Here is a 27,173-nt window from a genome sequence, read left to right as displayed (position 1 = left end):
GCCTTTGGTAGAAATAAGCTTTTTCAGTGGCCTTTAAAAATTGTTATTAATATTGTTTTATGTAATTGTCATAAGCCCCGGTACTGGAAAGAAGCTAACATTCCTCATTTCTTTAAAAACTATATTTGGACAAACCAAAAGAGAGTGATTCATAGAATATCAATATAGGAGGGAATGTTATTTGGTGACCCACTGACGCTAGTGAATTCTTTTTTCTTCTGAGAAGGAACTTTTTTCTTCTTATCTCTGAATATAATATGATTAGCTCTGATCATTTAATTCAGCTGAATAACACATAGTGAAAAACAAGCAATCAGTAAAAGGAAAGCATAACATGAGTTTTACCAAATATCTGGTTCCTAAGTAAATTTTTTTTTTTTTTTAAATAAATTTATTTATTTATTTATTTTTGGCTGTGTTGGGTCTTCGTTTCTGTGCGAGGGCTTTCTCCAGTTGCGGAGAGCGGGGGCCACTCTTCATCGCGGTGCGCGGGCCTCTCACTATCGCGGCCTCTCTTGTTGCGGAGCACAGGCTCCAGACACGCAGGCTCAGTAGTTGTGGCTCACGGGCCTAGTTGCTCCGCAGCATGTGGGATCTTCCCAGACCAGGGCTTGAACCCGTGTCCCCTGCATTGGCAGGCGGATTCTCAACCATTGCGCCACCAGGGAAGCCCCTAAGTAAATTCTTCCAAAACAATCCAATAGTAAATGTGGCCCAAGGAAATGTTTTAAGAAATTTTGCCAGCAGAACAGAAAGACCTGGCTTAATTGTCAAGGGACTTCTAGTCAAGCCCACCCTTTCCCCATCCTCTCTTCCATTCTTCCTCCCTTCTTTCTTTTCTTCCATCCATTTAAATTTATTTATGGAAAACCTTCTCTCTATACAACCAGCACTGCTGTAGGTGGTGAAAACACAGAAACTGGTTAGAAAAGTACTCCCTTCATGGAGCTTAAAGTCTGGTAATCAGCTTTCGCACATGCGGTGCTGCAGGATTATAGTCGATTTAAACAGTGAGACTACAGGAAGGAATCTGCCCTAGCACCCATCAGACATTTCCTAATGCCCTCCCTTCCCTTTGGGAAGAGAGGACAGGTGATCTCATCCCAAACTCTGGTAGCTAGCGCACAAGGGAATTCTCCCATCTGCTTTTTAAACTGGACATGGGGCTTGTTATTCAGGAATAACTCCATTCCACCAGTCCTGCTTACAGTTTAGAAAAGAGTTGTTCAAATCAGGCAGTTCTTTGAAAGGCCCTGGCTAACATGAAAAGAAAAAAAAAAACAGGAAATGTTACAGTCTGAAGCCAGACTTAATGACACATAACGAATTGCAGCTCTGTTTGGGAATCTCCCTAGGTACCGTTCCTAAGGATTCCAAGTGTTTAATTGAAATTTCTTTGGGGACAGTAGTCATCATTCACTTAAGCATTATATTTATATTTGTGCGTGAAGGAAGGAAGTCAAAGGGCTAATAGACGGAGTGAGCGGAGTGGCTGCTTTTCAGCTGCAGGCCACGATGAGCCGGCAATTCTCAGAGGAACGCTTATCCTGGAGACAGCTGGCTTACGATGCCCTCCAGGGACTGTGGGAGGAGGACAGAGTTGTGACAGACAGCTGTTTCTTCCTGGACTGAGGCAGCGTGCATGATTCCAGTGCAGCCTGTTTAATCGAACTATTTTCCGTCGAGAGGATTAAAACACCTCGAGATGCAAAAGTATTCTTTTCTAGATTTATTCTTATAAAGGCTCTTCTTTTTACCCTTGCGGTTAACATCAAGTGTTTTAATCCCAGGGGACTTGTGCCTTCACCATTTTCAAAGAAAAGTTAATGAGGAACTACTATTCTGGGAATAGTTTAGCTGCTAAAATTGGTGATGGAATCAAAATAAAGTCACACTGTTACACTAATTCTGCTCTCTTTGTATAGAGATCCTACTTTCTTTCAATTCTGATACAAGAGTCGTAGATTAGCTTTAACTAGTTTATTCCACTTTCTGTAAATCTTCAGTGTTGACTCTGTTGTTTTTCTCTGGGTTTTCCAGGTGCAGTTTTCACCTCCATACAGGGAAATACTTATGTGCAACCGGTTTAATTTTTTAACAGCTTTGTTGAGGTATAATTTACAAATCATAAAATTCTCCCGTTTCAAGTGTGCAATTGAATTAATTTTAGTAAATTAACAGTTGTGCACCCATCACCACAATACAATTTTAGCACATATCTATCATCCCCAGAAGATTTCTCCTGCTCCTTTGCTCCCAGCTCCAGTTCCAGGCAACAAAGTGGTCTAATTTTAAGCTCACGTGATCACAGTTTCTGCTCATCACCTGAAAGGTCTAGGTTTGGTTTCCTTGGATGTGCACTTTAGTCTGTATTTTTGAATACCGTAGATATTATCATTCTTATTTTATAAATAAGGAAATTGAGATTGAGAGAAGCCAGGAAATTGACCCGAGGCCCCAGAGCTGAGAAGTGGGAGGATTTGAACTTTGTTCAGTCTGATTCCACAGCCCTTTTGCACTGTGCTGCACCATTGCTCCAGTTGGAAAATAAGCTGGTTGTGGGTTTTAATGGAAGTTGGAAATTAATCAGAGATTATTCTTGTTTTTCTTGTGTATATACCATTTCACTCTTCTTTCTCATTTCTTCTTATTAATATATATACTTTATATATACACATATATACTATATATATATATACACACGCACACACACACACACACACATATATCATGTCTCTTTTTTTATTTTGGGTTGTGTTAGGATTTAATAGCTGCCAGTTTTCTGATGCTAACTTACTGTTGTTATTGAAAAATAAAATCGCCTGTAGTGAAATACAATTTTATAATGTTACTCATTAGCTAACCAGTTCGTTACAGCAGAAAGTTTATTAAGAGATACTTGCATTATTTAGAGTTTTTGTTTTTAATTTGTAGTACAAATCATCAGAGATCTAACATCTGACATATCAGAATGATGCTAAATTTTATCAGGTTGGATGGGTGAGGATTTTAATAAAAACTCAGACACTGACTCATGACACTGCAACAGAAATTAGTGTAAGTTGGTGAGAACTTCTTTGGAGCTGCCAGTATCTGGGTTTGAATCCCTGCTTTTATATGGACCAATTTTATGTTCTTCAGCAGGTCATGTCATTTCCCTGGTCCTCCACTATTTAATATAAAATAGGTCTGATTAAATGGCAGTTATTGGCATTAGCAAATTCTCAGCAGGAAGCCAGTGTTTTATTTTTTTGGATCACTTAAGTTGTGTACATTTACTATTATAAAACACAGCTTCAAACAGTTCACTATTGACTGAATTATTTTGGATAAATCTAGATGAAGGAACAAGGAAAAATGCGTATGAAGGATCCACCACCATCATGACTAATGTCTCATTCCTGTGAAGTCAGAAATCAGTAATGCTGATGCCTGGGTTCCTTTCCTCCAGGTGGAACTCTGGTAACAAGGTTTCTTTCATCTGGTGGCACTGCCATCTTGAATCCATCTTCACTCATATCTCCTGTATCATAAGGGAATGAGAACATGGAAAAGGATCATTTGCCTTTTAAGGTCTCTGGTTTTTAAATGGCACCATCATTTCTACTTCACTAGGTTGACAAGAGCTAGACACATGGTCTGACCTAGATGCAATGGAAATTGAATAATAGATCCTGGCTGGAAAGCTACTTTCTATGGCAGTTCTGTGCTGTGGAAAGGGAAACACTAATTTTGGTGGACAGTTAATTTTCTCTGACACTCAAGCTGAGTTTCTAAGGCAGAAGATTAGAGGTGATCTGACCCTGAAACTTAATGGAGTCTGAAACCTTGAGCCAATTAAATATTCCAGGAGAGCATGGTGGATAACTGCATTACCTCACTCTCAAATGAGGGGATGGTCTTAGCTGTTTTTAGAAGTGTTCTGGCCCACAATCATTATTTAAATAAGAAAGCAGAACTGCTCTGGTTGAAGGGACTTCCGGAAGAGACAGCTCTAAGTAGGTCCTGCTCACTGACTGCGGGCTGGCAGCACAATCCCCGGGGATCCTGAAAAGACAGATTAAAAATCTCAGGATTCCTTCCTCTCTCTCCATAATCTGATTTAAAGTTTTCATTTTCTCTCCCTCCTCTTTTTTTTTTCTTTTTTTTTTTTTTTTTGGTCGCACAGCTTTTGGGATCTTAGTTCCCTTATCAGACATTGAACCCAGGCCCTTGGCAGTGAAAGCACAGAGTCCTAACTACTGGACCACCAGGGAATTCAGGGAATTCCCTATTTCTTAAACAAAACTTATTTAAATGGTCACTACAGAAAGTCTAGAGCAGAGACGGAAGACTGGTAGCCCAAACACCTGTAATTGGATTGCACTTTTTTGAAATTACATTTTGGGCCATCATTTATCAATTGGTAAATATCACATAAAATCTAGATTTTAGGCCTTTCTAGAAAAATTGCCAGACCTGGCAACAGTAATTCTACCTTCTTGAATGGCAGAAATCTGCTGTAGCTGAATAACAGCTGCCTTATCCAAAGGGACCTGCGTTTTTCTCCCATTTTCCCACAAGCCCCCGTGGTTCCTTACTGCCCTGTACACAGGCTGACTGAGCTTCTTTATGTTAACTGCCTGGCTTCTGTAAGTCATTTAAATTTACAAAATATGATCTAGTGGGAAATTGTGTGACCTCGCTGAAATTTTTATCTTTTTCAGGCAAGCAGATAATTATTAAAAACTTATGAGCAAGAATAAATTGAATCTCCACTTTGAATTGTTCTTCAGCCTATTTTTCATAGAAAGTTCTGCTGCGTGAGCCTCTCTGTCTTGAAAGACATTTATTTATAAAATGAATTTTCCACAATAATTATTCCCAATCGCCTGGGTTACTCCCTGTAGCCTCCTGGCTACGGGATTTTAGTCTTCTGCTCTGAGTTAATTGAAGTAGTGATTTTTCTCTTACCAGACGAAGGGTCTATAGAGCAACAATATATACGACAAAAAGAAAATGGTACTTTTTTTGAAATTTGGCAATCTTTTTCTTAGAGTTGTAGTTAATCATGTCTTTCTGAGGATGTGGAGTGAAACTTTGACATATGTCATGGTTGTCAAAGTCAGCATTAACACAAAATAATAAGTTATTTAATATAAGATTCGACTTTATTATTTTTTCAAGTGAGCTGTCTATCACCAAGTTCTGAAGTAGATTTCTTTCAAGTCTCCCTGTCTCCAGAGAAAAAGGGGAAAAGGCAGTATGTCCCTGGACAGGATCTATGACTCATTATGTCAATCAAACCCCACTTCAGAAGGGAATAAAGAGATTTGTATCTCAAAGCTGTGCATAACGACTCCTCCGCTTTTCATTTCATATTTATGAGTGGTTTACTTTGAAGTGTTTATCAGCCAATACGCAGAAACATGAGGGAGCCTTGCCTGAAACCATACTCAGGCGTCTAATCTGTGAAATGCTCGCTGAGCAGACTAGCTCATCAGTGCATGCCATGCAAAAATAAATACATAAATAAACTTTTTGTTATTTGAGGTCTCGGAGCCATGTCTTTATATGAACTATAAAAAAGCAATAAATGGTGCTGAACATTTTGAAATTGGTGTAACACGGGAAACTTAGCTCTGTGATGTGCAAAAAGGAGGGAGGGGCAGATCATTTCTTGCTTGAAATAAAACCTGGTAGAATGCAGAGAAAAAAAAATACACAAATATTTACGTGTACTTCTCACCTGGTCTAAGGCTTTGGGTCTGTCCGAGTGCCCACTTGATGGCGGTGAAGAGTATAAGGTGCTTTGTTTTGTTTTGTTTTTTTTAAATTTTTTTTTTTTTTGGAAGATGTAATTCTCAGAATGGTTGGGAAGATGGCACTGCCAAGATGTTGAAACCGCTATATGGAAAGCTGTTTTACATTTTTAAATCTGTATTCATGCCCCATGCGTACTTTAAGATATATAAAACAGGTAGAAGGAAAAGCCAGGAAAGATAATAAAGAGGGATGCGTAGAACAAAATAAAATATTGATTCTTGATGAATGAAACTGGTACATTTTCTCTATTTTTAATCTACCTGCATATCTTTGTTTAATTAATTATTTCAATAAATATTTATTGAGTAGCTACTATACTAGATCCTGGCTTTACAAGGGAACAGATCAGCCAGAGTTGCTGAGGAGGATCTCGTGTTAGGGGAGGCTGAGAAGTCAACGAATCAATGTCAGTGTCAATGTCATGTATCAGTTAGTTACTGTGACCAAGGGCTCAATTCCCCACTTCTTTACATTAGATCCTCTATGTCCGTGCTCATTTCTTGTTTGTTAATAGCAAAAAGGGTATTTAAAGGAATAAGTCAAATCCACTTTGATAATTTACAAAGTATTTCATTGATTTGAACAGTTGGCAGAAAATTAAGTCTAGGAGCCTATAAGCCATTCTCTTATAAAAAGATTACTTTCCTGTTTTGCCCTTTTTCTACAGATTCTTCAAAGAGCTTTTTCCTTTTCCCAGCACCCCACCTTCCAGTATCCTAAGTGAGAAAAGTTGCTCTGATGCCTAATCTCTTGCTAGCAATATTGTATAATCACAGAATTTTAAAGGTGAAAGTCTTTAGACTCAGCTAGAAAGCATGGCATGTAAGAGAGCACACAGGCTTTGGAGCCAAAAAGAGAAATGCATGTATAGAGGCTATTCCACTCTTTATCTCAAGCCTAATGACTTCCTCCTAGTTTTGTTCTGAGGATTATGTGAGATTTTTCACATACAGTGTTTATAACCCAGTCTTGAACATACAACGCAATCAGTATTAAGCCATAAATGTTTGTTGAATAAATGAATGAAGGATGCCACCCTTCTGCTCCCATCCTTTTATTTTCCAAAGAACCTGAGAACTCAGGGGATTAAGGGGTTTGCCAGTACTTATATATTTGCCACCCAGAATCATGTTTTCTAGAGGACAATGAAATACAGTTATCCGTCCCCTGGCCCCGCCTTCCCATCCCCACCAATGTAGGTGGAACAGAAGGTAAATTTACCAGGAATATGATGTGGTATTGTAATTATATATTTGTATGTTTATCTTACTTATTAATGTGGAGGCTCCTGAAAGCAGGGACACAGGTTTTTCATCTGTGTGTCTCTAGTTCGTTCTTAGCACACCTTTTTGTCTATTTGTAGAATTGAATTGAACCAGTCAGTTTGAAACACAAATTGTGGGTGCCCTTGGGTCTGTGTGAGCCATCTAACAGCAGCGATTCTTGGGGAGACAAGTACAAAGAAGCATAAAACCTGCCAGATATGCAGGAAAGTCAACCAAAGCCTTTGCGGGGTGTGTTCCTGACAATTCTGATGGATAGGTTTTCCGAAAGGACTATTTTGATTTTCTTATCTGGATGGAGATGGAACACACTGCACGCAAGAGAGAGTGATCTGGAGCCAGTTCTAAAAGAGGGGAAATTGAATCAAGAAATAAGTGTTTGAAATAATAATCTGCTTCTGATCCCTGAACAAGCTGCAATTGAGAGCAGAGGAATTAATGAGGCTTCTGACCCCCGTGACATAGGCATACAGGACTTAAGCCAGTGCAGCAGCAGCAATTTCCCTGGTGGTTCGATCACGGGCTATGAGGGAGCAAACAAGACCAATGTCCCCTCTGAAAGCAGAACTGTCTTCATAAGGGAAAGGTTGTTTCTCAGGTGAAGGCTCACAGAGTGCCAGATAGGGCAAATGTTTTTTCATAAAGCACCTGGAGAAACCTCAGCAAAGAGAAACGTCTCAACAGAGAACAGTTAAGTGTCACATTGGATTTCATTGCCTGTCATTGCAGAGAAGTGGCAGTTTTGCTGGGAAAAGTTGGCTTTTTGGGCTTCCCTGGTGGCGCAGTGGTTGAGAATCTGCCTGCCAATGCAGGGGACACGGGTTCGAGTCCTGGTCTGGGAGGATCCCACATGCCTCGGAGCAACTAGGCCCGTGAGCCACAACTACTGAGCCTGCGCGTCTGGAGCCTGTGCTCCGCAACAAGAGAGGCCGCGATAGTGAGAGGCCTGCGCACCGCGATGAAGAGTGGCCCCCGCTCGCCGCAACTAGAGAAAGCCCTCGCACAGAAACGAAGACCCAACACAGCCAAAAATAAATAAATAAATAAATAAATAAAATTTAAAAAAAAAAAAGTTGGCTTTTTAAGAAATAAACAATCTACCTGGAGCGACCCCTGAGTTTAATAGGAAAAAAAGAAAGGCAGGGAAATGGAGAGAGGCATCTTACCATCTCCCTTCTCAACTGTCAGAGGCATGCTTTGTGACTTCTGGAAAGCCCGGGAAACTCCCTATTTCTCTGTTTCTCAAGGGAGTGTAATTCTTGCTACTTTCCATAGGTGATGTTGATTCCTAAGGCAGTTTGCTTTGAAAATCTTTAATAAACGTGCTCTCTGATTACCAACAGAAGCAATAGGTAGTAGAATCACTGGATTCCGGAAGATGTTTTGGGGAGATGAGGCCAAGGAAGTTGTTTGTAATGACTGAACAGTTGTTCTGCTAATTAGAAGAGGCAGGATGATGTTAACACTGGGCATGCCTTTGCCAGAACACCTGCAAACGGAGACGAGGCACTCTTCTGTGCCTCTAAAAGAGACAAGTGGCCAGAGCATTTGATGTTGATGGAGGGCCAGATGTTTTTCACGCATTCCAAGATGAATGCACTAACACTATTAGAACACAACCTACTTTTTTTTTTTTCCCAAATCCTTTGAGGAGGTTGGTGTTTTGATGCATTATGACTTTGGCCTTATGTACACGTAAAGATGTCATGGAGGAAGCAGGGCTGCCCTGTGGTTTCTGTGGGCCCTTGGCACCTCTGCCTTTGACAGACCCTTCCTCTCTAAAAAAACATTTAAAATTATATTTTACAACTGCATTGGTATAAAGATGGATATATTATTGTCAGAGTTTAAAACATTTTCTACAAACTGAAAGTTTACTTTTTTCCTGATTTTAAAAGAAATTAAACCATTTCTGTGGGCTCTGAAAGATATTTTGGGCCCTAGTGACTCTGCCCGTAGTCCCTACTGGGTATCTTGGCCCCGGCCCTATTGAAACTGACATGTCTTTTTGTTGCGTTTACTCATGGATCTAAAAATGTGAATTTCAGTGCTTTGAGATAAAGACTTCTTGTCTTTTTTTTTTTATATATAAATTTATTTATTTTATTTATTTATTTTTGGTTGTGTTGGGTCTTCACTGCTACACATGGGCTTTTCTCTAGTTGCAGCGAACAGGGGCTACTCTTCGTTACAGTGCACGGGCTTCTCATTGCGGTCGCTTCTCTTGTTGCGGAGCATGGGCTCTAGGCGCGCGGGCTTCAGTGGTTGCGGCACGTGGGCTCAGTAGTTGCAGCACGTGGGCTCTAGAGCGCAGGCTCAGTAATCGTGGCGCACGGGCTTAGTTGCTCCACGGCATGTGGGATCTTCCCAGACCAGGGCTCGACCCTATGTCCCCTGCATTGGCAGGCGGATTCTTAACCACTTTGCCACCAGGGAAGTCCCACGACCTCTTAAAGGTGGTACCTCCATCTGAGGAAAAGTAGAAGTTTGTGACACAATGCTAATTAATTTCTGTGGATTCAGAATCACAGTTACAATTTACACTTAAAGAATAGTTTGGTCCACATGTAACACATCACCCTAATTGCTCTATTTTCCCCCTAACATAAGTGCCATTCCTTTTCAAGACAGTGTTTGTACATTGCATTTATCATTGTCTCACTTTTTAAAACTGAGTATAGTCACCATCACTTAATTTTTTTCATATGAATCAAGGCAGCCCTAGTGAATGATGATGGTTCAGTGTTATGTGTGCACTGTAACAAATTTAAATGTCAAGTGCTCTGCAGTTGTACTGAACCATCTGGTCTATGCATTGTCTCACTCTTCTAGTGTCGGCTTCATTCCCTCTACTCTCTCCTAAACCTCTAGTGCCTTCCCATCCTCTATCAGAGGTGAAATCCCAAATCCACATCTACCCATTCCCAGCATCTGCAACCACAAGCTCTGCCTTCCTGCCTGTTACTGTAAGTGAATAATCCCTACTCGTATCCCAGGAGCAACCGCCATTTGTATGCTAGATCAGAGTCCCACTGGTCTACTCAAGAATGTTGCTGCCCAAATTCTCCCACCTCTAAATGAAGCATTTTTTCATTTCTACCAGTGCACAACCATGCTGTGACTTTCTCCAATTTCTTTTCCCCCCTTCTTCCACCAGCTACTGTCACATTCCTTTACCCCTTATTGCAGTACATCTCAGAAGAGGTATCTATTGTACTGCCACCAATTCCTCTTCCCCTGTTTTCTTGAAACGCAATCCAATCAGATTCTCACACATACCCTTCCACACAACTTCTCTTGCCAAAATCACCAATGATTACCATGTCATTACATCGTGATGGGCAATTCTCCAGTCTCATCTTAATGACCTGTCAGCGACATTTGAAACAGTTAATCACTCCCTCCTCTTTGATACACTTTCTTCACTTAGGTTGTCCTCTAGCACACGCTCGTGGCTTTCCTACTACTGCACAGGTTGTTCTTTTTCTGCTTTACTACATCCTTTACTGCTTCCTTCTCTTTGCTCCAACCTCTGAATATAAAAGTAACTCAGTGCCCAGCCTTTGGTATTCTTTTCTTTTCTACCTACAGTTATTCCACACTGGTGATCTTGTCCAGTTCCATGACATAGAATAGCATCTATATGCCAGTGACTCACAAATCTCTATCGCTTATATCAGACCCGTTGCTTGTAGATCCGTCAGCCAACTCAGCATCTCCGTTTTTATGTCTAACCCATACTTCTAACTCAGGTATCCAAGACTGAAATCCTGGTCCTCTGCATGCATGCGTGCACGCACACGCGCACACACACACACACCCCGCTTGATCTTCTTGCAGCCTTCCCCGTCGCATTCGGTGGCAACTCCCTGCTCGTTTTCACTTTGAAAGCACTGATGTCATTTCCAATTTCTTTCTTTCTGCCACAGCCTACCACGCAATCCACCAGGAAATCCCACTCTGCTGACCAGCCCGCTGCTTCCATCTGGAATGGGCAGTGATCGGCTCTCAAAATGCATTCTGAGTGGTTGACGGGGCTCTTGCTCCCTCTCCCCAGGCTACTAACACAATTGTGCAATCTTGAAAGATGTAAATTAGATGATGTCACTCCTTTCCCCAAAAACAATGCAATAGCTTTCTATTTCGCTCCGAGTCAAAAACAGCGTCCTTAAAATCACCCCAAAGCCCTTCAGGACTCAGGTCTCGCTAACGCTCTACCCTTTTTTCTCTGAAGGTTGCACCTTTGCTCACTTCCTCCCAGCTACACAGTCCTTCTTGCTGTTCTAGAACATGCCAGGTGTGCTCCTGCCTGGGACCTGTGCACAGATGGTTGCTTCTTGCCCCGCGTATCGGAAAGCTGACTGCCTCCAGTCCTGCCAGCCTTTGCTAAATGCCCCCTTTTCACTGAGGCCTTCCCAAGATCACATTATTCAAAATACTCACCAGTGGCTTTCGCTACTCTACTTTCTCTTTTCTCACAGCACTTGTCACCTTTGAAGATACTAGTACTTAGTCATTACATTAACTTTTTATTGTTTGTCTACCCCAGCTAAAATATAAGCTCCAGAAGAATGGAGATCTTTATCTCTTTTGTTTGCTGACATATTCCAAGCCCTAGAATAAGGCTGAACACTTAGTCATCACTTAATAAATATTCACCAAATGAATGAATGAATGAATAGGGCTTTTTACCTTTGTTCTACTTGCCTAGAGTCCTATTCTTTTCGGTGTATGTCTCTTCACTTGCATTCGTGTGTTTACTCCCATGTGGTCAGCTGTCCTTCTCGGGATAACCCTCACTCTGGTGTGGGGTAATGAGATAACAGTATACGTTACAAATGAACGTAGGTTCCACGAGTGAGGGCACGAAAATCTCTGCTCCTGCTGCTGTTCCTAGTATTGTCTAAAACACTTTATTCAGTACCCCTATGTTCTGGCTACACCGCTAAGTGTTTTATGAGCGTAGGTAACTTTCTCCCTACAGCCTTCTGAGCATAGGTATTATTAAACCTATTTCATAGGTGAGAAGACTAATGCTCGGGGGGAGGGGGTCAATTAACTTTCTTGTGATCTGACCATAAATGGTGGAGTAGGAACTCAAACTCCGGGTTACTTGTTTGTGAAGTATTCTTAACCACAGGAATGTAGAGTCGTTCTCCTAGGGAGAAAAGTGCAAGGGTTTCCCGGCAGTGTATCTGTCATATAATGATTTGGTTGCATTTACTTTTTCTTTTTTAATTAAGAGTAATTTTTAGAGCGGTTTTAGGTTCACAGCAAAACTGAGTGGAAGGTACAGATATTTCCCATATGTCTCCTTCTCCCACACATGCGTAACCTCCACCGTTATAAATATTCCCCATTGGAATGATAGACATTTGTTATAACTGATGGGTCTACATTGGCACATCGTAGTCACCCAAAGTCCGTAGTTTACATTATGGATCACTCTCGATGCTGTACATTCTATGGGCTTGGACAAATGTATAATGACGTGTCTCTATCATTACAGTGTCATACAGGATATGTTCACTACCCTAAAAATCCTCCGTGTTCAGCCTGTTCTTCTCCCCCTGCCCAATTCCTGGCAACCGCTTACCTTTTAACTGTCTCCATAGTTTTGCCTTTTCCAGAATGTCCCATAGTTGGAATCATACATATATAGCCTTTTCAGATTGGCTTCTTTCACTTAGTAATATGCATTTAAGGCTCCTCTATGTCTTTTCATGGCTTGAGAGTTCATTTCCTTTTAGTGCTGAATAATATTCTATTGCCTGAATGTACCACCGTTTATTTATCCATTGATTGCATTTACTTTTGCTTCATGAATTTATTTCTGATTGACTGGAACTTAAATAGGCATGCAACTGGAGGCATTTCTTTGTAGTTTAACTCAAAATACAAACATAAAAATTTTGAATGACTGAACGATAGAAAAATTATGATATTGCAAATATTTTAAAGTAGGGAATCGAGCTAGATTGGCCCAAGGCTCCTATTTTTAAATTATTTTAATTTTTAGGCAAAAACCTTAAACCACAGAAAAGTACAAAGAATAAAGTATATAATACTCATCATTTCTAATTCACAAATGTTACTATTTTGTGAAATTTGTTTCAAATCCTCTTTCTCCATGCCCCCCCGCCCCGAACTTCATCTGCAGAAGTAATTGCTATTAAAAATTTGGTGTAGATTTTTCCAGTTCAGATTTATCCTGTTAGTGTATATGTATCTGTATATATACAGCGCACACCACTTGCTATATTTTTCTAGTTGTGTTTTTGTAACTTGACATTTGGATTTTTAGATCTATGTTTATTAAGACCAAGACTGTTACTTCCAACAGTTCTCTCCTCATAAAATTGCATCGTGTGGCAAATGGTGGCCAGTGTTAAAGGTTTGCAGCTCTTCTTGCCAGTTTCTCAGGAGACTTATTTCTTCCAAAAGTAAGCAGTGTCTGAATTAAATTACTTAACACGTTTGACTTTGGTGACAGTGTTGAGTGGATAGCGTGAAGATCTTGTTTTTGAAAACTCATCAGTTGATGCCTCTAGAGACTGAAATCCCCGTGAAGTTCTTGTCTCCATTGCAGGTGAACACATCCGTCACACACTGAAAACAATGCTTGTAAGGCCCTTTGGTTGATGGCTCCATCCACTTTGGGAATATGTATTTTAGTGGTGAGATAGTCTCTGGTGTTGCTGAGACTGATTAGTTACAGCATGGCTCACACCACCAACAGAAAAGTGCTGATGGTGGAGTATTTCAGTTGTGATGACATAAGATTTTTTTCCCCCATTGGGCAAGCTTCTGCCTTCTATTCCTGAATTTCTTTTTGACTTTGAACTTATGTGACTCAACAACTCTCTGTAAGTCAACAGCTGCCAGATGCTAAATGTAATTAAGGCTTTACATGTAGTTGTAACCTACGACATGAGTTTGCAATGCAAGAAGCAAGGTGGGAAAGGAAGAAAAGGAAGACTCTTGACTCAGTTTCAATTATCCTCTCCCTGTTTAACGCATGCTAACAGGCACTAGGAAACTATGGTCTTGCTATTTTCTACAAGCTCAATGGCTGGATGCTTAACATGGTTTTAGACAAGTATCTAAATCCTAACAGTAAACGGTGACGAAGCAGTTGATTTAAGGGAACTGATTTACAAGCAAGAGTATATCATTAACATTTCTCCCCCAAATATTTATTGTTACGAAGTAGACCCTCATTAGTCACTGAAGCAAAATATCTGCTATACATATATTCACTTGGTGGTAGACCGTGATCTATCCATCTCACTAGATGTCAGACTGTAGATGAGTTAATTAACTCTTGAGATCTAGAATAATTCTTCAGTGATGGGAAAGTCAAAATGTTTTCAAAACATCAAGTGCATGACGGAGACAGGGACCTTCATGAGTGCTGAGAATGCAAATGTCATATGCCTTTGTCAAAATTTCAGTTAATATTGTTAGCTTCTCTACTGACATATCAAATCTTCTTTATATTACTTTGGGAAAGCAGGATATTACATTACATAATGGAATAAGCATTAAATATATCTAAATATACGCAGCTTAACTGGAGAAAGTATTTCATTTGTATAGTGGTAGAAAAAAATTGAGAACAGAATCATACCCATCATTTTGTAGTTATATACCTACTGGGTAACATAATAGTAATATTCATAATAATAGCTAATATTTATTGACTACTTACTCTGTTCTACAATGTCCTACATTTATAAATATTTGTTCATCGACACAATGACCTTTTGAGGCAAGTACTGCTGTAATTTCCTCCATTTTACAGGTGAGAAAGTTGAAACATAGAAATATTAACTAGCATGATCAAAACAACAACAGTATAGTCCTGAGAGTAAGTAAAAGAAATCTCTAAGCAGCTAAAACAAAACAAAATAAGAACTAAAAAGGAGCTGAAGTCAGAAATCTGAAGATTGAATTGCAAGCTCACAGTAGGCCTTCAATGAGGGCAAGCGTTGCTCTCAGAGCATTTGGGAGGTTGGACCTGAACTCAGAGCAAGAGGGAGGGCATGAAACTGAGATTCCTGCATTAAGCTGGAAATTGGCAAGAGGCATGTGGTGAATACTATCACTTGGCCTGAAAGGAAGCAAATACACATTTTTCAGGAGGCAAGAATCCTCAATTTAGGCCCTTGTGATTTTTAAAAATTAAAATAAACCCATGTCAGCTAAAATTAAATCTAATTAAGTATGTAAGAAAACAGACCTTTATAATTAAGAGTGAGCAAATCAACGAACAACCAATTTTGATCTTTAAAGTCCTAAAATGTTAGAATTTGTCAGATACATACTTTAAACTGTGTATAATATGCAAATTAGCAAGTACGATTATAATAGAAAAACGGAATAGAAACACTTAGAAAGCTATATAAATTTTATAAATGAAACACATAATTGTTGAAATAAAGGTTTAGTACATGCAGTAAATATGACATCAGGCACAATTAAAAAGAGAATTGGCCAAATGAAAAGATATCTAGAAGAAATTGGCAAGAGATGGCACAGAAAGAAAAAATGTTAAAAATATAATAGAGACACTAGGAGAGAAGTATGGTCTTAAGTTTAATTAGTGACGACAATAAAGAGCATGGGAGTGAGTAAATATTTAAGAGACGATGGCTGAGAATTTTTTAGAAGAAAGAAATCATGAATTCACAGAAATTGGAGGAACAGCATATATCAAGTAAGATTAGAACTCTAAATAGACTAATGTAACATACATATTGTAATCCCTAAAGCAACCACTAAAAAAATTATGTTAAGCGATAGCTTAAAAGCCAATAGAAAAATTAAAGTGGAATTTAAAAAACAATTATTAACCCAAGTGAAGGTAGAGAAGGAAATACAGAAAGGAACAACAGAAAAGGGACAAACAGGAAAAACAGCAAAATGGTGAACCTGAATCCAGCCATATCAATAATTACATTAATATACACTAACCATCACACCAATTAAAAGGAGAAGATTGTCTGAGTAGTTAAGTAGCAAGTTCCAAATATATGCTGTCTACAAGAGACACATTTTAAATACAAAGACACAGAACAGTTAAAAGCAAAGGAAGGAAATTAGACATGTAATATGTTCACTGTTAACAGTAAACTTAAGAAAGCTGAACAGTTTTGCATCAGACAAAATAGACTTTAAGACCACGAGTATTACCAGAGAAAAAGATGGATATTTGAAATTGATAAAAGGGTCAATTTGCCCTGGTGATAAAAAATTGTGTCTAATCATATAATTTCAAAAAGAAGCTTATGAAGAAGAAAGGGCGGGGAGCGGAATTGACAAAAGTAAAGGGAGAAAGAAAAAATACATAATTAGTTACAGATTTAACCCTTTCCTCAGTAACCGATAGGACATCTAGACCAAAAATATCAGTAAGGATGTAGAGAACACAATTTTTAATCATCTTGACCTTATGGACATTTATAGACCACTACATACAACTTTAGAATACACTCTATTTTTCATTGGTACATTCAGCAACATATACTATATTCTGGGCTACAAAGTGAGTCTCAGTTAATTTCAAGAGGGAATCCTAGAGAATTTGTTCTCTGTCCACCAAGTACTTAAGTGAGAAATCATTAATAATAAAGAAATCTAGACAAGTCCGAAATATGTGGAAATAAAACTACACACTTCTAAGTAACCCATGCATCGAAGAAGTACAAGAGAAATTAGAAAATACCTGGAATTGAATGATAATGAATGTACAACATATACAAATTTGTGAGATGCAGCTAAAGAGGGGAAGATGATAAGTTTGTATTTTTATTTAAGAAATAAAAATTGTTTTCAAATCAGTGATCTACATTTGTACTTCAAGAACCTAGAAAAGGATGAGGAAATGAAACCCAAAATAAGTAGAGATAAATAATCAAGATAAGAGCAAAAATTAAAGAAATAGAAAAGAAATGAAAATATTAAAGCCAAAAGCTGGTCCTTTGAAAAACTGATAAAATTGATAAAGCCATAGCTAGAATAATCAAGAAAAAAAAGAGAGAATACACAAATATCCCAAATCAAGGACATTGTCATAAACTGCGACAATTTAGATGAAATGGACAAATTCCTTGTAAAATATAATTAATATTAAAAAACAGATATTATCTCAAAAATTTATTAGATATTATCTCAAAAATTTATTAGAAATAGTCACTACATATTGATGATAAAACTATAATTATTCTAAACATATATATACCTATAATATAGCCTTAAATAGAGATAAAGCAAATATGGATAAAGCTATGGGGGAAAACACCCATCATAGTAGGAAATTTCATCATATAACTTTCAATTCTTGGTAAGAGAATCAAATGGCGAATTAGTACCATGTAGAAACATTGAACACATGATTAATAATTTGGTTTAATTGACATATATAAAATCTTGCATTCAGTAATTAGAGAACATGTGTTCTTCTCAAATACACATGAAATACTTATAAAAATTTAGCAGGCTATGAAGCAAATTTAAAAATTGTTCAAAAGTTTAGTAACATAAAAATGATGCTCTCTAGCCAAATACAATTAAATTAGAGGTCAAAACCAGAAATGTATACAAATATCCCAGTACATTTGGAAATTTAATAAATAGGTTCAATAGAAACATGGAAATATTTAGATCTAAACAACAGTGAAAATGCTGTGAATCAAAACCTCTGAGATGCTGTGAAAGTGGTCCGTAGAGAGAAATATATAGCTAAAATGCATACAATAAAAAGGAAAAATGGCCAAACACTGATGACGTAAGAAATCAAATTTTAAAGATACGGAAAAGATCAATAGACTATACTCAAAGAAGGAAAGAGAAAAGGAATAATTTGTATACGTAAGCATAACTAAACTAGAAAATATGTAGAGATAGTAGATAGAATCAGAAAAGCAAAAATTTGTTTTTTTGAAAGACAAAAACCATTATTCAATCACTGCTGAAACCAATCCAGTTAAAATAAAGCACAAATAAATGATGTCAGGAATGAAAAAAAAAAAAAAAAGACAGCATCCTATTGATACAAACCTAGCAGAAATTTGAAGGGACTTGAAAATATTTGGATAACTTTGTGCCAATCCATTTGAAGACACAGATGAAATGGGCACTTTCCTAGAAAAATGTATTGTTCCAAAATTTCCAAAATCAACTCAAGAAAAAAAAAGAGCTAATAATTCTGTAATTTTTTTTAAAAAAACAAAGTTTCTTCATTTGTAAACTGATGATGATCATCATATTATCTACATTTGTTGTGTGATTACTATGTGGCAGGTAGTGTTCTAAGCACTTTTACCTGCCTTATCTAATTCAGTGCTCACAAGAATCTTATGAAGGCAGGTGCTATTTTTACGTCTATTTTATAAATAAGTGGAGACTCATCAGAAGTAATTAATTCTGAGAATATATGGTCAACGAGTATTTTTAAAACAGACACTGGAACTCGTACTTTAACCCTAGGCCATATACGTAGTGACTATTTTACAGGGTTGCGGTCCTAATTAATTGGAAAACTGTATATAAAAGCATTTAGGACAGTGCCTGCCACATTCTGAAGTCCTCAGTAAACGTTACGTTCTCAAACTTAGAAGAGCTAGACCACTGGAGCTAACCCACTATTGTCCTTTGATTTCTTTATTTTTTCTAATTAATAAAAAAATTGTTTGGAGAAGCAGAGTCTCACGGGGTCAGATGACTGTATGCCTTTGTAATTCTCTTACATAGGATAACTGATTGGTATAGTTTTTAATACTGGAATTGATTTTTAATCTTGTTGGAATTTTCATCAGCAGAAGAGTCTCCAGCTAGCTGGAGCATTTCCTTTCTATTTCTGAACAGGCAGTTGTTTGGCAGAATGCTTTGTTGTAGTCGCTTTTGGGTTTTCCAAGTTGGGCTTTGTTCAGGTTGGAATGTGAAAATGCCATTATCAGAGGAGAATGCCACATTCACCTTTGGCTTTGAGGGGATAAAGCTTACAGAAAAACCTCAAATATTGGAAACTCTCCTCTCTTCACTAGCCTTTGGTGTTTCTTTGATCTGGAATGTATTTATTAACATTGGAATGATTCTAGTTACAAATTGGATAAGTTGTGACATGTCAGACACAGATTCAGATAGAGACCAAAATAATTATTGCGCAAGTTTAGAAATATCAAAATATGAACATTTTAGGTGCTCTACACAAAAGAAAATTTCGATTCTTAAAGTGTATATTTGAAATATAAATATTGGACCTAAATTTTATGAATAATAATGCATGTACATCTACTCTGTAGTTTTAAGCCACAGGATTTTTTGTGAACAGTTTTGTCAACATTTGGGAAACTATCTGAATGTGTAAAATCAGATGAACTTTAGAAGGGCTTTAAGAGAGAGTTGATGTGAAGAATTTTAGTATACACAAGCATAAAATTTAGAATTCATAAGTTTCTTCATTGGCTTTCAAAATTGTTACCATTGCATGTACAAATATGTAGATTTTAAGTTTTTATGAAAATAATATTTTAGATAATGTTGGTAACTGATTTGGACTGATTTTTTTGTGTAGCTTATACATATCTTTAATTGCTCAAAATTTAAAGTATTGACATTCAATGTAAGATAATAATTTGGTGATATATTTTGATGAATCAAACCAAAATGAAGTTACGTTTTATCTCTTATAATTTCGATATTTTCTTGATAGCTTTCTATTTTTGCAAAAGCTTATAGCATCCGATTAAATTACTTCACTTTCTGTGATAAAGAGAACTATAACATTATAATTTGTGTTTTTTTCTTAAATATCTGCTAAAAAGTTTGGAGTCAATATTCATTCCTGACTTTAAAATGTTGAGTCTAACATTTGCTCAAGAAAAGTGACCCATGTTTATTTACAAGAGATTCTCTTTGTCTTAGGATAAATGATCCTAGAAAAAAGGCCACTTCCAAAAGGAATCAGTGTTTAGAAAGAACCAATATTTCATATTAAATAGTAAAAATAATTTATTGTGACTTATCTTGAGAAATAAGATTGATTATCAGAGTATATTTTATTTATGTTTAATACAATTTATTATTCCAACTGTGCTATAATTATTCAAAAGGGTAAAGAATACAATTTGTGTGGGGCATGATATACATTTATGGCACAATTGTATGACTGTACAACATTACATCTTTCATTCCTAGTGGCATTTTGCAACGTGATCACAGGGGGTCATATTTTGCAAAAAAATATTTGATGGATTCATTAATTTTCCAAAGGGCCTCTCATTAACCTTTTATTTAAATAATTATCTTTCCTCATTCAAGTTGAGATTTTCCTGGTTCTTGGTATGATGAGTGATTTTTTTATTGTATCCTGGCTATTTGAAGTATTATGTTTTGAAAACCTGGGTCTTACTTAAATCTTCTGTTTCAGCAGGCCTCCTCTGACACCAAGCCAGTGGGGAAAGTGGGACCCTGAGGCTTGACTGCCAGGTGGAGATGAAAGTCCAGGCTCCTCACTTGACCCACTTTGACAAGGGGGGGAATTGGGGTGAAGTGGGGAGGGATGCCTCCTTGTTACTGGGCAGAGTTGGGTTTTCAGCCCCCGCACTGGGACCCTGCAGATACCAACCTGGTTGAGAGGGAGAGGGCCACCTCCTTAGAGTTCCCCGTGAGTCCTCCAGCGGTGGTGAAGCTAGATTTAACATTTATCCTCCTCTGACTCCAGCAGGGAGAGGGAGGGGTACTTCAATACCACTGTGTGGAGATGGAAGTCTAGAATCCCCTCATGGACTCCAGTGACACCTTTGCAGGGAATCAGGGAAAGTTCTTTGCCACTGGGTGACAGTGAAAGTTCCACCTCACCACTCAGTCTTCTTTGATTCCACCCTGGTGTGTTTGTGGAGGTGGGGAAGGACCCCCTCATAGCAGTAGGCTTTACTTTGGGTTTATTTTATCTGCTTCCATTGGTATTTCCAATTTGCAGATTTCTCCAGCACCACGTCTGGGATATATGAGGCAAAATGAAAACCTATGTTTTTCCTCAGGTCCCAGGACCCTAATAGATCTGTCTTCTTCTCAACCTCTTTTAGACTCATTTTATGTAGTTTTTGCATGTACTGTCCAGGGATTTTAGCTGTCTTTAGTGGGAAGTGTAGAGAGACGTGGGAAATTTTATCTTAATCTAGAACCAGAAGTCCATCATCTTTTGATCATGCCGACGTTCATTTCGTTATTTTATGTCCTTGATTATAATCCTAGTGTTTTTAGCATCACTTTTATTGACTTCATGGATATCTGCATCTTCACAAGTTTTATAATTTAATCTCAGATTGGCACCATATTACTTCCTGTTATTAGCAACTAATTGATGATATAGACCTTAATACGGTGGTTGATATGAGGAGAGATACTAGTAGTAAGTGGGTGGGGATAGGTGGGGATTAATTTCGTAAGTGATCACTATTGACTAGTTTCATGTTATAGCAACTTTTGCTTTCCGGTGTGAAATTTCTTCTCTTAAACTCAGGGGACTCACATAGTAAACATTTAGATAATAAAAGTTTTCTATATTGTACCCCCCACCCCCATTACTACGGTTAACTTTTATCTTCCTGCCCTCATAGTAAAAATCTGTTCAAATGCTGACATTTTCAGTGCTATTTGTATTCACTGGTATTACCATGACATGATAATTCTGACTTAGCGACATATGTGCTTTTCCTACTTAAAGGTTATTTCAAAATGCGAGAAGTTGGGAAAAACTTAGAAAATAAAGCCAAGATCACAGTGCACTGACATATCCTTCCTTAGGATTTTTTCCCCACATAAAATTAGTTGGTCAAAGGATGACTCCTGATACCTGTTGCAAAATTTTCCTCTAAAAAAGTTATGGAAAGGATCCAAGTCATACACTGAGATTACAATTTAAAAAAAAAAGGCAACTTAAAGCAGAAGAGACTGATCAATGGAGTTATTTTTAAAGACTTGCGTTCTGCTATCCTGATCACCTAACAGTTTTTAGACATTGCTGTTCTCTCAGTGTCAATATTTAGACATTGATAACACCTTAAATTATAATAAAATTCCATGATATAAATATCATTGCTTTTGTGTAATCATTCTTCTATCAAAATATTGACTCTGGCCTTGACAATGTAATATGGGGCCACCTTAAGCAGTGTATTGGCAACAGCCATAAAACACACACCTGAGATGGAAGGAGTTGGAGGCATCGTCCACACCTGTTTTAATTAGTGATCTAGCGAGGTGGAGGCAGATAGAGGGTGAATGTGTTCCATGAATGCTGCAGTATTGTGCCTCTTTTTATCCTCTGCAAGATAGTAAAGAAGGAGTGAAATGTTGACTGCTTTCCACTAGAAGCCTTAGCTTGGAGAATCACACAGTGACTAGTTTCTCTCTTCTATTCAAAGCTGCCATGGAGCTTAATAAAGACATAATTATACAAGATGAATTAGAGCCAAATCAGTCTTCCATCAATAAGCAAAGTAAGTGCAAAACAATAAGTTGACATAATATTAACATTCCCCTGTACTGTTTACATGCTAAGCAAAGTGGTATAACATGAGGACTTGGTCTAAGCCAAAATACATGAAAAATGTTTTGTCTGAAATAAATTCACATAGAGGAGTGCTTGGGAAGCTGGGTATGGTAAGAGCAAATGGAAGGGGAAGTGATAACTTCTCGGTGGAGTAAACTCCCAGTCCCTCGTGTCTACCACTAGGTGAACGTCTGGTGGGCAAGCTGCGACAGGATGAAGGGTTGGAGCACCGGATGACCTTTCATGGCTCCCTGGCCCTTTTCTCTATAGTATTTATCACTGTATAGATTGTACTTTTTTATGTGATTCTTTGATGAATGCCCCTTTCCCGATTAGACTGTAAATGTCACAGACTGTATTTTTATACTTCTCACTGTTATATCTCCAAGGCCTAGCACAGCACTAGGAACAATAAATATTTGTTGAGTGATTTAATAAATGTTAGACCAGTCTTTCCTTTCTACTATATCTGTGGCTCTCCAGCTTCATATGTTAACCAGCAAATCTGGGAAAGACATGGTCCGAATCTGCCCCAGGTACTTAGAGTGAGGTTTCTCTTCTGTGAGTTTTTTGAGGACAAAAAGGTACCAAACTAGGAATGTGGGGAGCGGGTAACATTGGGGAAGTGTGGTCCTAGTGGAAGATGAAGCTGAGGAGTTCAGAAGGGAATATTTTTGAAGAAACTATTCTGTTTTTAGAGGAAAGCCTGCTTTTCTGTAAGTGTGAACTTATTTAACTTTTTCTGGTGAATTTGGTATCATACCTTCAATTTCTTTACCATGTTCTTGTTTGCAGCTTCAGGTTTGTAAGCTTGAAGTTGAAACTCTTGAAGTACACCTTTTTCTTTTCTAACATTGTGATTACTTGAAAAATGTATGCAGATTTTCACTGATTTATGAAGATCTCAAGTTTGTTTTAACAGAAAAATATTTTTATTTCTTATCATCAAGTAAATGTCATAACCACAGGAGGGGCACTACATTTATTCCACAGTTCCCCATGCCCTAGGCTCCCTGTCTGTGACTTCTAATACCCAGATTGAAGAGCACATGGGCTCCTCAGAAAGCTGAGGCTTCCTTTGCTCACAGGGCTGTTTCTCTTTTTCTGAGGAGGTCTTTGAAGCTAGTCCCGGATAACGAGATGTGAGAAAACCATCAGGAAAGTTGCCTTAATACATACACACTCCATTCCAAATGGAATCATAGAGCTCAAATTCCCACATGTGGAATAAAAACATGTATGTTTTAGTTTGGGTTGTTTTCCTTATTGGAGGAAAGGGAAGCAATATCCCTCATGACCCTCCAGAATGAATGTGAGCTCTGAAGACAAGATGGAGAATGCTCATATGAAATGAACTTTTTTCCAATGACTGAGAATGAGAAAAGCAATGATAGAGAGAGAAGTATTATAATAATCAGATATATAGGAACTCAATAACTTTAGTTTTATAGACTACTGAACTGAAATATACATTTTAGTGTACAATTAGAAGACAATACCTAATTGCCAAGGATGCAAACTGGAACAGAATACATTGGGTAGAGAATATCAGACAGCATCATGAAACTGTGCCCAGGGATAAACACTTAGAACTGCACTGAGTGGTGGTGGAAACACCCCCTCTTCCCTGGACAGGTAGCAGGAAATGACCCCGCCCCCCGCAGAAATATTTGCTTGGGTTGGCCTCTCCAATGAACAGGTTTCACTCTCCAGAAACAACTGTGGCAAGTATTGGATTTGATCCCATTTACACAGTGAAATAAGCTGTGGAAGTTCAGTGTGCAGTAGAGAAGGGAAAGGAAAGCCTCAGAATAAAAACACTTGTGTCTATCACAAATTAACATTATACTAGGTTAATATAAACAGTTGTTTGGGGCTTTTTAAAAATAATATCTGAGAAATGATATCATGAATGTAGATGATCATAGTGTTAATTATTTCATGAGTTTGGAGACATGAATGGCTCTAATGTAATCAATATACAGAGAGTGAGTAAGCCCATGGCTTTGGTGTTATTTAGAAGATTTTCTTCACTTATAGCATAAAAGTGCATTTCTTCATTACATTTATTTCATTGCCCATAAATTGGGTAAGAATTAAAAAATCAAGTTTACATGTAAGTAAATACAGTGGACCACATGAGTCCATCTAATATGCAGTGAAACCTTAAAATGTCTTTTTAAGAAGCTGAATGTTAAAGCACACAAATAGATAAAGCATTCACTGTGCAAAAATGTTGCCAGATTGGTTTCTGATTGAGACCATTTGACATTGCAGAGAGAGTGTAGGCTTGGGGTCTGCAGATGTAGAGGTGATTCGTGGATCTGCCACTTGCCCAGGTGTGACCTTGGAGACAGTATTTAGCTTCGCTGTAAAGTGGTTAACACCTAAACTGCTGTGCTTTTATGAGATTTAAATGAGATAAAGCCTATTAGAGTACCTGGCCCCACGCCCAACACATGGTGGCGTAGACGTGTTCAATAAATGCCTATTCTCTGCTGCTTCCCGTCAAACCACAGGCCCACCCCTGCACTCCCTACATGTGCACACATTCACCGTCCTTGATAAAACCCACTTGTGGTTTTAAATTATGTTAGCAAAAAGAAATTGATACCATTTAAAAACAATATCATATGATATCACTTATATGTGGAATCTAATTTAAAATGATACAAATGAACTTATTTACAAAACAGAAACAGACTCACAGATCTCGAAATCAAACTTATGGTTACCAAGGGGGAAACGTGGGGAGGAAGTGATAAATTAGGAGATTGGGATTAATATATACACACTACCATATATAAAATAGATAACTAATAAGGACCTATTGTGTAGCACAGGGAACTCTATTCAATACTCTGTAATGACCTATATGGGAAAAGAATCTGAAAAAGAATGGAGATATAGATATATATATATAGATAGATAGATAGATAGATATAAAACATATTCACTTTGCTCTACACCTAAAACTAATACAACATTGTAAATCAACTATACTCCAATAACAATTAATTAAAAAACAAAACAAAAGTGGACTAACTCCATCCCTAGGATGCTCATTTAATTAACACCTTACCTATACTCACTTAAAAAAAAAAAAAAAAAGAACAAACTTGGGTGTATGTATTATCACATATAAAACACACAGTGATTCTGAGAGGAATTTAAGAGATTAATACCCAGATTTTACAGAAGAGAAAACTGGGGCTCAAGTTGTTAAAAGAGACTTGCCACAATGAGACTTACCAGTGGAAAGCTAGGACTGGTCCCCAGGTGTCCTGGCCACCACTCCCATTTATTGGAGGATTAAGCTTCTTTGACATGAAGACAGACTGCTCAAGGATCAGATCCAGGTTTTACTACAGTCTAGATGTGTGACCTTGGGTAAGTCACTTAAATTCTCTGTTCCTCAGTTTCCTTATTGACAGAATGATTCCAGTAATATTATCATCATCATAAAGTCGTTGTGAAAATTTTAAATGTAAAATAAAAGTTGCAGAATAAAAGATGCCTGGAGCAAAGCACGTGCTTGGTATATATTAGCTCCTCTTATAAATCCAGTGTTTTTATCAGCTACATGGTGCTACCTAGACAACAGTAAATACTTAAAAATTTTTCAAGTAAAATCTGAGCATTCCGTTTTAGGATTAAAATTAATCTTAGATGTTTACTTTTTTGTTGCTCTTGTTCTCAAATATACCCCAATATCCTAAATACTCTTGCTTAGCTGTATACTACAGCAAATCCGGTATAGTTTTTGAACAGGAAAATGTCTGTCTGCTTTTTGTAAGAATAAATTTGAAGTTTGAAAGCATTTCACAAATTTTAATCGGCCTCTTTGTTGCTGTCACCCTAGGAACTAACTTCACCCTTGCAGAGCTGGGGATCTGTGAGCCCTCCCCGCACCGAAGCGGCTACTGTTCCGACATGGGGATCCTTCACCAGGGCTACTCTCTGAGCACAGGGTCTGACGCCGACTCCGATACAGAGGGAGGGATGTCTCCAGAACATGCCATCCGATTGTGGGGGAGAGGGATAAAATCCAGGCGCAGTTTCCGGCCTGTCCAGTCGTGAAACTCGGCCCTTACCTTGACTGATTCTGACAACGAAAATAAGTCAGATGAGGAGAACGGTAGGCCCGCTTCTTAAATATTTTTTAATGTTCTGGGTACTGCACAATGTGGGGCTTGGGATGTTTTTGTGTTTTAATAAAGAGGCGTATAAAAACCATTCATTTTCTTTAACTCGACCTTGTCTACCCACGCTGAGCTGGGGCAAAATAACCAGCACACCTCAAACACACAAAAAACGAGGAGAGAATTTTAAAATCACATTTTGATGATAGCACACTATTCAGGCATCGTCAGTTGGTCTTATGAGCAAGTAAATTGCATTTCAAAAGAAGCAACTTGATAAACTATGACCTATACCTAGAAAGTGTCCTCTCTCCACAAGTTTCTAGGTCTTTGTATTGATTTCCCCTTCCCAGTAAATGGCTACCTGGGTTATTTTTTTTCATG

General features: G+C 37.9%; 1 protein-coding gene across 1 annotated transcript in view; it reads left to right on the top strand.

Annotated features, from left to right (window-relative positions):
- The window catches only part of LOC118892551 (teneurin-2-like), an 88,849-nt gene extending 62,100 nt beyond the window's left edge, over window positions 1–26,749 (top strand). The window contains exon 3 of the mRNA XM_036847302.1: window positions 26,510–26,749. Coding sequence (XP_036703197.1) covers window positions 26,510–26,727 — 218 coding nt within the window. The 3' untranslated portion in view covers window positions 26,728–26,749. The remainder of the gene's footprint in view (window positions 1–26,509) is intronic.
- Window positions 26,750–27,173: the final 424 nt, after the last annotated feature.

The sequence above is a fragment of the Balaenoptera musculus genome, chromosome 3, assembly GCF_009873245.2.
Source record: "Balaenoptera musculus isolate JJ_BM4_2016_0621 chromosome 3, mBalMus1.pri.v3, whole genome shotgun sequence".
Lineage (NCBI taxonomy): Eukaryota > Metazoa > Chordata > Mammalia > Artiodactyla > Balaenopteridae > Balaenoptera > Balaenoptera musculus.
Note: the sequence above shows the minus strand (reverse complement) of the source record. Positions and strands in the feature narration are given on the sequence as shown.